Genomic DNA, 16,004 nt, shown 5'->3' on the forward strand with positions numbered 1-16,004 from the left:
TTTGCTATTGTAACCCAACCAGTGCAGGGGCCTCCCTACACCCTGGACTCTACGTTGTGTAAGTTTGTGTTGGATTGGGGTGCACAGCAGAGAGACCAGTTGGACACAGGCGTTCAATTTGTGGCTCGGACCGCACCGTTTATTCAGATGCTGGGGCAAACACCACTCCAATTCTGCTGCTGGCCCTTTGCAAATCACAGTAAACACTGCGTGATTATCAACATAGTAAAAGCCAACAACAAATATATAAAAAACACATTAAGCAAAAATAATCATGTCTTTACAAAATTCCTCGGTCTCAGGAATGAGTATGACACAAAACTAACATAGCAGGATTACCAGCAAACTGTAGCTGAAAAGCTAATGCTTCATCTTGCATTACTTTGCCCGAATGAATGCTCTGCTAACTAGCGGGAATGTAGCCCGAAATTGCAGCAGATATTACCAAATGAAACATGCACACAAACTGCTCATACTCTTATCAGACAATACATGAACCTCCCAACAAACACAATATATGCTTAGCAAACCGCCATTTTACACAGTGGAACACTTATTTTTAAACAAAAAAACCAATGCAGTACACCACTGACAGTGCTTACCTTTGCAAATCACAGTAAACACTGAACCAAGATGGCGCCCGCGCGAACGAGAAATCTGAACTACGGTGTCCTGCAGAGGACAAATGGTCAAAATTGCTTAGATCTACCATATATATATGCAGCTCAACAGCGACACCTTATGCCTTATTCCAGTCACTGCCTTACACTATTATGTCAATATGGGCCCAACTCTCTGAGAAACGTTTGCAGCACCTTGTTGAATCTATGCCACAAAGAATTAAGCAAGGTGTACCTAATAAAGTGTATATGTGACAGGTTAGTACACATAATTGGTAAGCCACCACAGGTGCAATTCTACGTTTGCCAAGGTAGCTATGTTTGGAAACCTCCCAGAATGCACTGAAGCAATAGCAGCATGTATTTACAAGTCGTTTTATGCACATTCCCAATATTCCTGCATGTGCATTCCTGCAGTGTTACACAATATTTCACAATATGTCACTCAGAAATGTCCTCGTGCCTATTGTTTTAGTGTTTAAATGACTAAGTCCCATTTTAAAATGTCAAATTAAATGCCATGTGTTCTGTCATTGTCATTTTAAGATAACTTTATCATCATAATGTTCTTCTTTGTTTTAGATTTACATACACACGATACACATGTAAAGAAAAAAAAGAAATTTTTGTCTTTGTCCGATATTGTTAATATTTACTGAGTGTGCACGGTATGTATTTTAAATGACAATAACTGTATCTTGACTTACTTGCTAATACGCAGTCCACTAGGTGTCTCTGTTAGACCTTGAATTAAACTGCAGCTCCACCAACAGCACAGCTCTCTCCCTCGGAGGGCCTGTGGTACTAAAAATGATCAACGGACTTGATGTATATTGTGTCACTCTCCCAAGATAGTCCATGTATAGCTCTTTATCCACCATATAGGCAACTCCACAAACATTACACCGTGACTGCATATTTATCACCAGTAGCATGCATATTCATGGGCAGGTTGATGGAGCTCGTGGAGGGATGTGTACGAGTTCTCAGCTCAGTGCTGAGTGCCGGAGCAGAAGGCGAATGTTAATTCAATTATACGGCAGCTGTTCCTTGGTGCCCATGGCCACTGTGTTTGCACTAGAACAGAAATCTTGTATTAGGTCCCTAGCCATAAAAGACCGTTGCCAGGCATGAGAATGGAGACTGCCTGTAACCAAAAGCCATCAACAGTATTTTAAAGAGCTTTTAATGCCTATTTTTGGCTTGATTGAGGAATCTGGTGCTGCTGAAATGTAAGATTTGAGAGATTTTTGCCGCTGCTGTTGTTGTTTTGGCTCACTATTGATTTACAGAGCTGTTGTTGTTTTTTGTAGTTGCTCTATTAAAGCAGCTTGGAAGTATAATGTGCAAATGGGTTTCCTTGCTGTATTAACTCCAGTCAAGGGTGACTGAATAGAGTGTGCATCCTGTGGTGATTGTTTTATCATATTGTCACTCTTTTCTTACTTTGTGCATGTGCACTGTGGAGTCATGCTCATGACTTGTATGTTTTAGGTCTTCAAATGTGCTCAAACAGAAGTCCGTACACGTCATGAAGAGAAGTGCATTCAGCAAAGGGCTACGTGCATACAGTGTGAGGGAGCATGTGCTGGTATTCGTGGTCCTCCCCAACTCCTCAGGCTCGGGCTTAGCTCCAGTTCTGCTTGATGCAGTAAGAGTAGGAGGAAGTGTGGTGGGAGGAGGGTGTGAAGGCATCCACTGGCCCTTACCTTCGTTACCCGGCTGTCTGAGACTTGCTCTGTGTAATTTAATCACACAGCCGCTGGCAGGAACCGCTGCTCTGATGTTACCTGGACCTGTTTGCTTTTCTTTCATCAAAAGGAAAACAGCCACACCTGCACAGAGGCTATGCTCAACTGCACATTGCATATTAATAATAACAGCAGCACTGATGTCACTGATGTGGAAACACCCTTAGACTCATACACTCAAATGCAATGTTAATAAAAAGAGAAAAGATTATTTTCATCGATGATGTTGCTTTATAAAATAGACACAAATGCTCCCAGGACTCAAGAGTGACATCTTCAAATCGCTTGTGTCGTAACATTATCAATCTACAATCGAAATATGTTCAGTTTACCATCACATAAGAAAACAAATGGAGCACTAATGCGATGGTACTACACTGAAGCAAAACAACGATTGACCTTTCAGGACGCCATTCTCTAACCTAACCAGAATTAACAGCACGCTTTTGCCACTTAACTACACGCGGTCATGTGATTCGGTGTGTGAAGTAGACATTGCATATCAAGCTGTTTAATAAAAATTAAACCCTTTCTATCCACTGGAAGGCGCACAGAGCTGTATTTAGAGTGACTGATCGAGAGCCCAGAATCAAAGGGGCCTGTGGCATGAGCTGCTAGTGTGTCTGGGAATTGGCCCAAATCTTAAAGAGCCAAGCTTTCCTCATCTTGACTGGGGGCCGACCCCCAAATAGGAAGAAGCTATTTCTACTGGCAGCCAAGTGGTTGCTTTTCTGGAAGCCTGTCAGGTGAGGAGTGGTGGCTGCCAACTGTAACCCCCTCAGGTGAGCACAGGGGGCAGGACAGACCCTCATCATGGCTGCAGCATTGTGACACGCAGCAGATGATGCAAGTCACAGAGGGCACTGAGCTCCCTAATGTCTCAAGACAAAGATCCTCTGTAAAAGACTACAGCGGTAATGGCTTAGAAAAACTCCAACATCCCAGACAACTGTGAGCAGCTCATTTGGAAGAGCAGCGAATGCAAGTGTGAACACATTTTAATTCAGAAAGCAGTTGTTTAGTTATGCATACAGGAGCTGTAGAAATATGGTTTGTTGCTATGTTGTTTGGTCACTACTGACCTTCACAATGTGTTTATTAAAAATAAATAAATAAATAAAAAAATAATCTGAAAATAATCTTTGAGCCTTCAGCACTCATAATGGCATTTTCATATTTTCTGATATGTTATACTCTAAAAATAAATCACTAATTAAATCAATATTGTTCCAGCCACCTGCTGTTGTTCAGTCCTCTGTTGTGGATTAGTGTGACTATACCGGAGGTTTCCTGTGTTTTGAACAGTTGTCTTGAACACTGCATATATTATTATTATAAATCTTTACACCACCTTACTTAAGTATACAAATGCAATTTTGCCTCAATCTTTATATAAAAGACAAGTCCTCAAGCTGGGAGATGGGTGACTTGTTTTAATCGATACTGTACTATACTGTGCTAATTTCTTACAAATTTTTAATTATAAGAAGGTGAATGATAAATTTTAAATCATTTTAAAATGAAGAAATCCTCCATGTTAATAATGCATTTTGCCATTTACCATTTATGGAAACTTAAAAATAATCTGCTTTATCTGCTTCACCACCTGCACTCATGTATATATCATGTATCTATCTATCTATCTATCTATCTATCTATCTATCTATCTATCTATCTATCTATCTATCTATCTATCTATCTATCTATCTATCTATCTATCTATCTATCTATCTATCTAGCACTTTTAATTCTTATTCTCATTTTTATTTTCATGTCTATTTAAGCTTAATTTATAACAGTATGTTTGCACTGAAGCACCGCAGCAATTTCCTAATGTTGTAAACCCGCTCAACATTTGGCAATAAAACCCTTTCTGATTCTGATTCTGATTTAAAAAGAGCAGATAATGTACTGACAGAAAATTACATGGATGTTTTAAAGTGATGGTTTTATTTTATCTAACATTCATTGGACCCACTTTTTTACTCATTCTTAGTTTCATGAATGTTGGTCGAACATTTTTTTAGCTTGTACCTTCTATTAAAAGATATATCAAAAGTATTTTGTATTCAGCTGCGAACTAAATACATCCAATGTGAGAACTGAACTGGCCCTGTGTGATGTCACTGTACTAAAAGCCTGTTATCTTTTGCTTGCATTTACTAATGTTTCTTTGTTATGTTTACTGTATTTTTTCAGATTACATGGTGCATGAAATTGTAAAGAAACAAAATTATTTATGCATTTTTTTATATACAACTGAAAAATGATCTTTGGTGATGGACCCCTAAGCATTAATCCTTGCTTTCAAAACTTCCCCTCAGAAATGAACAAACATTAATCACATTAATGAAATGAACAAGCACATTAATAAGGCTGTTTTTGACCATCTTAAATGCCTCTTCCATTGATAGAAAGCAGTTCTGTAGCACAGAGACAGTACCACCCCAGCATTGGGAGGAAGAGCTGAGAATCCCTGTCTTAAAATGAAAACAAACAAACGTGTGAGTGTTTTATTATCCTTCAATAACCTTCAGCATCACAGAACTGTTAGGTGATGTGGACTTCCTAGATCATTTTTCATGTCTCACAGGTACCTCGGGCAATAACCTTCATTAAAGCCTGACTATAAAGCCCCAACACTCACAGTCTTTGTTCTAAGCCCAGTTCATTCCTCTAGACTTCAGCACATATACTCTCTGGAAGAAAATACACAATCTCCAAATATTCATTTAATGTTGGACAGTGAATTAAAAATAGTTTAGATGATTGGCTTTTAAATAAATATTAAAGGCTCTGTTGACCAGCACATTAGAAGGCTGAAACTCTTATTTATGACGACAAGAAACAGGAACGGGGTTAGAAACTTGGTAACCCATGACCCATGAATTCAGGTAGTAATCATGTCTATCTGTTAGACTATAACTGAGCATCCACTTGCATGTGGCTGACCACATATTTTGATGCTGGTCATAAATGTGTTGGGATACCTACTAAGATGAATTTCTGTCTGTTAAGACTCAAATATATACATTTTAAATAACCTTTTTAAGCAGCTGTGTGTTAGTGGCAGCCAGTAAATGAAAGATGGAGTAGTCTGTGAAGACAATGAGGAAGTTCAGCAGGGTGGAAAACAATCTGATTTAAATTAATAAAATAAATTAACATCACATTTTATTGAAGTCTATCAGAAAACAACTCTACTATTGTAATCTCTGACTCAGCAAATAGTTCCCTGATGATCTCAATCGCTAATTTCAGGTCTTCTTGAATAAAACATGATGTTAATTATGCAAATTATGTTCCCTGAAAAAGAGGATAATGTAGAGTATGCTTTTAAGCTTGCAAAAAGTCACGACCTTGTGACTACCAAAGCTTCAAAAAGTGGGCTTAAAAAAATCACTGGGTGGGGTCACTGTGGTTTTGTCCATCATATATAGACTGTCAGCAAATGACTGGCATTTAAGTGTGCACCCTTACAATCAAAAGAACATTATTTCCATTTGCTGTAATTTTATATTTGGTATGGCACCCTGCCTTTCCATGTGTAGATGGGGTGGAGAGGAGCAGCAACATAACAGTACCATCAGTAATGAGACAAATGGCAATGATTTGGTAAGATATAGTGCAAAAGAAGGAGCTGGTGTAGAGGTGGGTGGCGAAGTGGCTTGCAGCTACGCAGAAGCTGTGAGCAGGCTAAAGCAGCTTAAATAGCACGCTGAGATTTATCAATCGGATGTGTAAAAGATTATCAGCTGATCCTTCAGGACTGGCACTGAGATTTGGACAGAGCCAAACACCGCTAAGCCAACCTTCTACCATCTTTTTCATATTTAATAAGCAGACAGGAGAGTGATACTCAATTTTCATTTGGCAAGACAATGTTTATGCACATTTGCCAAAATGTTTTCTTTATCAGTGAATATGAGCTCTGTTAGGAAAATCTTGTGAGACCTGGTTTCCAGATGTCTTTTTGCAGAAATATTTATTGTAGATTTTGTACCCAGAACAAAGAGGATGACATGTTGTTTTTTTACAGAACATATCACCCAGCTCTTAAGGGTGTCCAATCAAATGGAGCATTTATATCTTTTTAACAGTTTACCCTCCCTTCCTGAATAAAACTGAAAACAAGCTTGAGCCTACACCAAAAATTGACACTAAAAGTAATGAGACGAATGTGTCTGCAGGCTGGTGACAGTTGACACAATAGTATCTACCACTACAAAGTAAACTGAATTAAACTAAAAATGATCAAATTCAATTATTTCTCTTTTATGTTCAAACTGTTCAGTTTCAAAAGCTTTATTTATAAAGAACTTTAAAAATTTCAAAGCCTTACAGCAAACATAAAGGACAACAGAAAAACAAAAGAAGGCAAAAGAGACCACAGGAGATGAGTGAAAACTAAAAACATAACAAAAAAATAAGAACTGCTGGAATGGATGAGGACATTAAAAGATGAAAAGTGAAGCCAAGGGGAAAGGAAGAAAAAGTCATATCAACACCAAAATTGTCAATTAGGTGAGGAAACAGCATCACAGCCCTGTCAATCATATCATCCCAGGCCTTTGAGAAAAAAAATCCTGAGCTGTTACAAAAAAAATGTGTAAAAGTTGGCAAATCACTGAAGTCGTGCACACGCTAAAAACACTTGAAATTTTTGATCCCTCAGTAAAGTAAAATAGCACTCTGTCTGCTGCCTTATGCATCATGTTCATGTCTCTCCACCTATGCTCTGTGTCGACACACTGTATATAGTTGCTGGTGTCAGGCGCCACCGCCTCTGTTTTTCTACTGCAGCAAATAGTATTTCTCATCCATATCATGCAATGCTTATATAAAAGTAAAGATGTGAGTCTTACTTAAATATGATATCTGACACATTTTTATTTATCTTATCACTTTCTGTGTATGGAAGTGTGGCTTTCTACCACAACAGATTGTCGCAGCCACTTTGAGCGTGTGTGAACAGATTGTGCTTTGAAAAAGAAACGAGCGCCTGCAGCAACATCTCACGTCTGCGTCCCGACTCTGTCTGAAAACGGGACCAACATCTTTACATTATACATTTTCAAAAACATATCCATTATTCATATCTCCATATTTTAATGCTATTAGCACTTCTGTGCCACCCACCTAAATACCTGGGTGTCTGCTATCAAAGGAGCAGTGACAGTCTGAGTTACTTTGTGCATAAAGAAATGAGTTGAGATTAAGAAAGCGGTGCAGTGGTCGACCATCACATAAAATTTAATTAGATCTATGAGGTGATTTTATTGCTGTATACTGGGGCATTTTAGATTCAAAACACAAAAGGACTCTGGAGAAAGTTCCCTTTTACCTCGAACCAGAGTGATTTTGTTGATAGGTAACAAGGCAAGTGCACACACATACACATACAATGCTCCACCTGTGTGGGTGGGGGGTGTGGCCACTCAGCAGCTGAGTGGGGCAGCATATGGAGTTTCTAATTGGGTAGAACAGCACAGCTGGAGGACTCCAGTCCAGGACCTGGCCTCTGGTAATCAGTCCCACAATCCTCAGCCCTCCTCTGCACATCCGCCAGGCTGCATACAAGCCACTGATAGGCGGGCAGGTGGGGTTCAGTCTCAACACTGTAACCAACAAGAAATTTGTCCACTTAGAGGTTTTCAGCTGGAGCATGACTCAATGTAGACTAATGTCACACAGCGTGCAATAAGAAGACCTCATTCATGAATTTAAGGCAAAATATCAAAATTAAAAGAGCTCAGAATTCTGAACGGCTCCTGTTTCAGCAATGCTTGCATGCGTGCAGCACTTTACTGCTGTGAATGGTCAAGGCAGAGACCGTTTTATTGCTTTATATAATATGATGTGATAAGGTCTTTTATTTTATGAGCTGTGTAAAAAAGTAATGAGAAAAGTAGCCAGTAACTTCAAATTAAAACATATTGTGTAATATATAATAAATCCATCCATCCATCCACTTTTCTCCTGTTTATCTGAATTGTGGGCTTTTCCAGGAGGACAACAAGATGATTCCAAACCAGCCACACGATGCAATCTTTCCATTGTGCCCAGAGTGTGCCATAGATTTTTTAAATTTTCTTTTTACCTTTTTCTTTTTTTTTTTTAAGTATGTGTGTATTATATGGACACATAAATCTAAAATAAACACGTGTCTTTTCTTCTCATGATATAGCCATGTTTAATCCAAAAATGAGGGCTCAATTTTCTCCCTGCATACCAGAGTGCTTAAGGTTAACTGTTTTCTCCCCTGCCGATGTCAGTATCAAGTCATGGAGTGACTGCTCCACAACAAAGAAATAAAAATCACAAATTCTTCTTTGTTTTGTTTTTGTTTTTATTTATTTATTTTCCAATATGCTGAGATTGCAAACTGGGTTCTGCTTGTCAGGTTTTACAAATGTTTCCCAGAAAATGATGGCAATCACCTCACACTGTTTCCACGTCCACTAAATGCTTAATATGATCGAAAGCTTAAATTCCTAACCAAAGCCTTTTTCAATAAATATTGTTTTTATTCTGGATATGTGAAGCACAATGTTCATAGAAACTCCTGAAAAACAGACCAGCGTTACTATCGTAATAACAGAAAATGAGCAGACAGACAGACAAACAAACATAATGCCTGTTGTATTTGTAAACAATGCATTTACATAGTAATAATAATAACAATCATAATAAAAAAAAACTTTTGTTTTCTTTGTTTGCAAGTTTCAAGCATTCATGCTGAGTCTATTGGTAAAACATCCACTGCATTCTACTGCGCACAATATCTGGTCACAATTACAAAAGTATGAATTATTTTGCTCATATTTATTCTTGGGCATTAAAATCACTATTGTTCAGAAAGAGTTAGGGCTTCATTAGGAATTTAAAACAGTTAAAACTGACTTACTTTGACTTATTTACTTAAAATTCAGTTTTTGTTCTCATTATATTTTGTGACTGATTCTGTAGGTTGTGCAGCTTGGTCTATTTAAATGTAGGGGAAAAGAGTAAAAAGGACAGTATATTCTTGAGGCTTTACGAAAGAGCAAAATAGATTTGGGAGGATGCTATCATCAACACTAAAAGAAAAAGTGTGCCAACAACAGGTTTATAGTGTGAATTATTATCAACAGCAACTGAAGTGTTCATCTGGGTATCAACAAGTACTCAAAATAAATGGCTCGCACTCGTATGTGGCACTTTGTAAGCACTTCCTCATTTAGCTTTTGTGTTTTGAGTTGGGGTAATTGTACATGCAGCTCAGTTTAAGGCAATGCAATAAAGATACCACTGAGACACTGAAAATTGGCATTAAAGGCTTCATTACATCGTCAGTGTGAGATCAGAGTCAGACGCAGAGATTTTTTTCTAACGAAACTCCACGTTACATTTCGGACAGGATCACGTTCTACTACCACACCGTTGACATCTTTTCCAACCACTTCACCTAACACTCATCATCCAGACACAATTTCCCCTTAACTGCTGACATCAATTGAGAAATGCTTGCAACTCAGCGTGCGATCCATGGCGCCTTCATTTGCAGCTCTGCACCACGCACCGTGCCTATAAAAGCTGATAATGTGATAATTAAAAGAGCTGACAGCAAGAACTGTCAGCGAGACACTCTGATTTACCAACCTCTGCTATTTATTAAACCTCTCAAATTACAATGCTTCCACCCTTGAAGTGTACACGTATTATATCAAATGCAATAATGACTGAATTTAGAGCTGCTGTGAATGAAGGAGAAGTTAAGGAGTCTGGGTGGATGACAGTTTGATAAAATCTGCCCAGTAAACATCTGAAACAAGGGTTTCTAACACACAAAAGATCACTGCCATGTCTTTCTCTCTCTCTCTCTCAACCACACCATGATTTATTACCTGAAAAGACAAGAGAACTAATTAGTGAGTAATTAATTAATATAAATTTGCATATTTGCATTTGCAATTAGTGCAGTCAACTGATTAGTCTGAGATGGGGAGTTTGACTCTTCAGTGTGTGTGTGTGTGTGTGTGTGTGTGTGTGTGTGTGTGTGTGTTTGCTGGACCAGAACGCTGAGCAGACCAGCTGAGGCATTTTTGGGGGAAGGCAGTGATGCTTTTTTTTCTTTCATAGATCTATACATGTACTTTGGATGTGTTCTTGTAAAGTATATGTGCTGGCCCACATGCACACTAGCCTGTCTCACACACATTAGGCTAAGTGTTTGCACATTCGGTGCTGTGTGTACATGCTGTCATTGTCACCGTAGAAACTGCGACTTACTTGGGCCTCAGTGCTCGGAAGTCAAACCAAGATGTAATCAGCTCTCCGTGGCTCATTCTGCTGATCGATGTCTTGTAATGTCCAATACAGAGAGATTGATAAGTTGTTTTAATTGATTATCCTTTCAACAAGGTCATTCACACACATACATTTGCATGTGTGTGTGTGAATCAGTGCGCTTGTGTATGTGTGTTCCACATAACTGAGGTGTGCATATACCCATATCGAGTGCCAGCTGTGCCCCAGTGTGGAATTGGCAGCGTGCCACTGGGCCTTTTCCACTGGGTGTGCTTAATGTCTATGGTACTGAGGTACCAACACTGCGCAAGCCACCTCTTTACCATCCTTTGCATTTGAGGTTTCTGTAGGAATTTCTTAAACCATTTTGAACCTACCTGTTTTTTGCTATCTTTCCCATCACAGTAAGCTGAATATCTTGGAGATTTGGACTTGTGCTTGGATAAGGAAAGGCATCTCTGGAAAATGTGAAAACTATTTTATTTCACAGACCCAACAATCAAGTATTGTTCACCAGATAAATAGATGACTTCTTTTGTGGGCTAACTATAGAAATCTTAGTGTTGGTTGTCTCATAGACACTAAAACAAGTAAACAATAATAAAATACAGGAAAGCCTAACTGCATTGCTGGATACCACTCGAGTTAATATGTTACCTTTCTAATATGTAAACATAAAATGAGAAAACTTAATTTAAAATAAAAGATTTCAAAAGTTAAGAATTAAAATGGCTTTTCAAACAGGTTCTAAAAGTGTCTCATGATGGAGAGGTCCTGATGTGAAGGGGCAGTTTGTTCCACAGTTTCTGAGCTGCAAACGCTCGATCTCCTCTGTGCTTTAATCGGGAGCTCGGGAAAGCTAGGAACATTTGCTCAGCTTCAGACTTCCGTAATCTGGAGGGAGCATGCCAACTTCAAAGGTTAGAGAGGTAAAAAGTTGCCAACCCAAGCAATGCCTAAAAAACAATTATGAAATCAGTTCAAAATCTGACTGGCAGCCAGAATAGTGATGGTAATATGGGAGATATGACCTTAGACCCAAACACTCCATCTATGTAAGTAACAATCATTATGTATACTTTCTATGCACTCCAGCTTAAGTACATTGTTTGCTAACTGCATTAACAGCTTCTCCTTTGTTTCTTGAGAGGAGAATTTAAAAAAGTATTCATTAACTAACTAAGCGTTTTAGAAGTAACCCTTCCCTTTGCCACCAAGAGGGCGGTGCATTCAGTGAGGGTAATTAAATAGTAAATTGACCATATGAGCATTGCATTAACAAAAACATTGCTTTTGCTTCCAAAAGCACAAGAACCAGACACAGAAATTAACACTGTTACCACTGTTACTGATATAATCTGGGGTTTTGTAGATGCCAGAGAGGTCAAAGATTATTTTTTTTGTAATGTTTTGGAAATATTTGACAGAAGTCATGATGCAAAGAGTGCATCACTCACAGATTCACTCACTCACATGTGTAGAACATCTTTTGTTTTTCACCTGTTTTACAGCTGCTGCTCCTGAGACACGCAATGAGTCATTTCCAAAAGTCAAGTAAAAATGATGCTCACGAGGAATTCTCACAAAACCTGTGACGCTCATGCTGTTAAAGTGGGTCCTGAACCCTTATCAAAAAATTAGACTAAACGCTGTTATTGAATCCCCTTTGACCCAAATATAAGAGCTTCCCCCCGCCGCCCCCCTCATTTACTTTTGCACCCAAATACATTTCCAATTGTTTTAATTAATTTATTAATGTAGTTTAATTTGGGATGTAGGAGAGGGTTTTTTAAGCTTTCCATCTCCGCCGCACAGCTTTTATTTGCGCATACTTAGCTCTGCATGGATCACATAGTGCGGAAATTCATAATCTGTCTACCTGTTGAGAATCTCTGCAAACTCCCTCCAATTTTCCAGACAAAAAGACATTAATTCATCTTTCTTACGGGGAGATGCAGATATTAGTTGTTATCCCTCTCCGGTCTCTGTTTCTGACGGTAAACGCGGGCCTCCCGGTGCCCATTACCGGAGCTGCCAGATGATCGGTACGGAGCGGAGGTCCCGTGGGACAATGAACACGTGGTCTCGGCTGCCACAAGACGTCAGCGGCAGATGGCATGGGTACCCGCTGTTGGCATGAGTGTCATTCCTCAAAGAGAGAGGGAAAGGGAAGAGAGGGAGGGAGAGTGAGAGAGGGGAAGGGAAGAGCAGATCACAGCAAGGCAGAGAAAAGAGAGTGCGCAGAATTAAGCTCTTTCTTCCAATTTGGTAGCTTGCAAGTGAAGAAGCTGAGGCGCAGTTTCAGAGGAGATATTCGGGAACATGCAAGGTACATGCTGACCAGAGGTTAGTAATGTTTTTGTTCGCAATTTGTTGACTGATCATGCGCTTTTATTCTGGGTTAAAACGTGGTTAAATACGTGGCGTACAATTGGCTAGTTTTGGACTCTGATTTGGAGCAAACATAAACTTTAATGTGATGTAATATAAGGTTTAAAATATGGCTATTTTTCACAAATCTAAAGGCAATTAAGTGTAATGCCTTTGAAAAGGTAGCAAGCTGTGACACTGGCCTTGCTTGCCAATTTGTTACTCTTCCTCTTGGGAGGGCTCATTCACGAGGTAATTAACTGACAACCTTCAAAAGACGTCGGGGTTCTACCTTGTCCTTATAGTTTATGTTTCCGCTTTGATTTTACAGGAAATATGTTGACACTGCCATTCGAGGAACCTCATATAATGTGTGAGCCGCGGTTTGGTGCCAATTATCCCCGTGAAAGCTTACCTGAGAGCCTGGAGCAGGAGCGACAACATAACCCTGACAGATCCAACTCAGACATGAGGGAGATCGAGGACGACATCTCCGACAGAGATGAGGACGAGAGAGAGGACGATCAGGATGAAAACGGGCTTCCTAAAAAGCGAGGCCCCCGAAAAAAGAAACCGGGCAAAGAGCAGGTTGACAGGGCCAAACTCAGGCGCCAGGAAGCCAACGCCCGAGAGCGCAGCCGGATGCACGGCTTGAACGCTGCGCTAGAGAGCCTGCGTAAAGTTGTGCCGTGCTACTCCAAAACTCAGAAACTGTCCAAGATTGAGACCCTCAGACTGGCTAAAAACTACATCTGGGCCCTGTCAGAGACTCTTAGCGCAGGGAAGAGACCGGACCTCCTCGCCTTCGTACAGACTTTGTGTAAAGGATTATCTCAACCAACGACCAATTTGGTGGCAGGTTGTTTACAGCTGAACGCGAGAAACTTCCTCACAGACCACAACGGAGAGGTGATGTTCTCTGGGAGGGCGCCCTACGATGCCATGTACCCGTATCCTGGATCAGACATGAACACCCCCCCCGGCCACAGCGGGAGTAGCTTGGACAGTAGCGCCAAGCCGTTCCGTCACTACAGCTACAGCAGCGCCTACGAACCCTACTACGAGAACCAGTCCCCGGAGAGCGGGAGCCCGCATTTCGACGGCCAGCTGAGCCCACCAATGAACTTTAACGGGATTTTCTCCCTAAAACACGACGACCCGCCAGAGTACGGCAAAAATAGCCACTATGGCATGCGCTACTGCGGTGCGCCAGGGCGCACGGCTCTTGCGCATAACTCCATGTACCGAGTCTCCCCAGAGGCCCGTTTCCCTTACGATCTGCACGTCCGCAGCCAGTCCTTCCAAGCACAAGGAGAAGTTAATGGCTCTTTCCACAATTAATCAATCAGCTGGACAAAGTTCAAGCTTGAGAAGCGATGCAATTTCCCCCCACAGATGTCGTGAGTGGAATGAAATTGACTCAGACAGGCTGATGCACTGCAAAAATGCCAACTGAAACAAGTCATTTTTTGTGTGTTTTGAAAGATGACACGAAGCCAGAATTTCAGATGAAAGGGATTCACAAGTTTCTTGTTGTTGTTCAGTTTCATTCGTCTCAATATAAACTTTAAACACACACACACACACACACACACACACACACACACACACACACACACACACACACACACACACACACACCCCACCACCTGAAGGTTTTGTTTCGTAAAAAAAGGGGGAAATCTGTCTGAAGGCCCAAATTAATGATTTACTGGTACAACGCAGAGCATTTGTTTTCAAACTGATGTGGTCTAAAATAATTAATTGAAGGTGCAGATTTGGAGTAAATCGTTTGCAGTTACAGTGCATTATTTGTACGTGTTCGTTAATGGCCATAGTGCAGATGTCGCTAATTGAGTTTACATAAAGCCGATATGATTAATTAAAATTTCTGCTTATTTGAAAACATTACTGCAGTCAGTTAAAACGATTTTTGAGGCAAAACAAAAGAAACAAAATTAAAACAAATAAAAGTTTATCGGGGACGTTTACTGAGACATGATTGGAGTTCAGAGATTCAGTCTCCTAGCAATAAAGGTCAATTTAGCTATGCAAGGCAGCCAAATGCAATCTTTGCTTATTAAAAATAATATATGTCTACTTCTCCTCACAAGGCGTCCCGCTTAATCTAAGATTAATTGAAAAGACGGCAATTACAGCCACATAGATATTTTATAGAAAGCCAGTGAATTCAGGAGATATGTCATCCAATGATGTCATCCGGATTGCTCCTATAAATACAGGAAGTTGCGGGGGGAAACACGTCACAGCTGAACGCTTTCGTATTTGGAGAGGTGAGTGTGTTAACGCGGTGAATGTAAATTTTTATTGTATTTATTTATTTGAGCTTATTTAATGAATGTGAATAATATATTATAAAAATATTGTAAAAAAAATCAACAGTGTTGACTCTTATGTGCATTTCCACGCATTTAAAGTTTGTTTACGTTGCATTGCATTGTGATAAATTTCACCACAAGCTGAAAGTCCAGCACTGGCAGCAGAAATGCATTTTTGTCAGGTGAACAAAATGCATCAAAAACTATGAATCCTAACAACATGCCTTAAAAAGAGACGATGACCATCAATATGCAACGAAATGAAAGTTTTGGATAGTTTGATGTGAACTTTTTACTCTTCCTTGTTCCTCCCGAGGAGCAACTGTGATGCACTTCATGTACTTCTGCACAATGTTGGTGACTGCTCATAAATTCTGTTGATTTTGTAACTTTAACCGAATGCTGAATGATTTTTGGATGTTTCTCCTTTATTTCTGCATTTACTGATAACCTTTCCCTTCAACCCAACCACACACACACACACACACGCGCGCGCACTCCCGAAAACTCGTTATGGATCGAAATATTCGTGAAGTAATGTGTTAATGTTTTGTGATGTGTTTGTCGCAATAAAATGTAGAGGCTGTGAGAGGCTTCATGTGGTAGCCCAGCTTCTCAGCTTTCTGTGAAAGTGA

General features: G+C 39.9%; 1 protein-coding gene across 2 annotated transcripts; it reads left to right on the forward strand.

Annotated features, from left to right (window-relative positions):
* The first annotated feature begins 12,846 nt into the window (after positions 1–12,846).
* Positions 12,847–15,764, forward strand: neurod6b (neuronal differentiation 6b). 2 transcript variants are annotated; one of them, XM_085255171.1, is made up of 2 exons: positions 12,847–13,006; positions 13,362–15,764. In XM_085255171.1, the coding sequence occupies exons 1-2, from the start codon at positions 12,994–12,996 to the stop codon at positions 14,369–14,371; spliced, it is 1,023 nt and encodes a 340-aa protein (XP_085111297.1). In that variant the 5' UTR covers positions 12,847–12,993; the 3' UTR covers positions 14,372–15,764. The 2 variants fall into 2 exon arrangements, with proteins under 2 accessions (XP_085111297.1, XP_085111298.1); XM_085255172.1 differs by having other exon boundaries at positions 12,848–12,989.
* Positions 15,765–16,004: the final 240 nt, after the last annotated feature.

The sequence above is a fragment of the Mchenga conophoros genome, linkage group LG18 (genome assembly GCF_057382185.1).
Source record: "Mchenga conophoros isolate Kocher_MC1m ecotype Shallow Benthic linkage group LG18, M_conophoros_male_GT1.1, whole genome shotgun sequence".
Lineage (NCBI taxonomy): Eukaryota > Metazoa > Chordata > Actinopteri > Cichliformes > Cichlidae > Mchenga > Mchenga conophoros.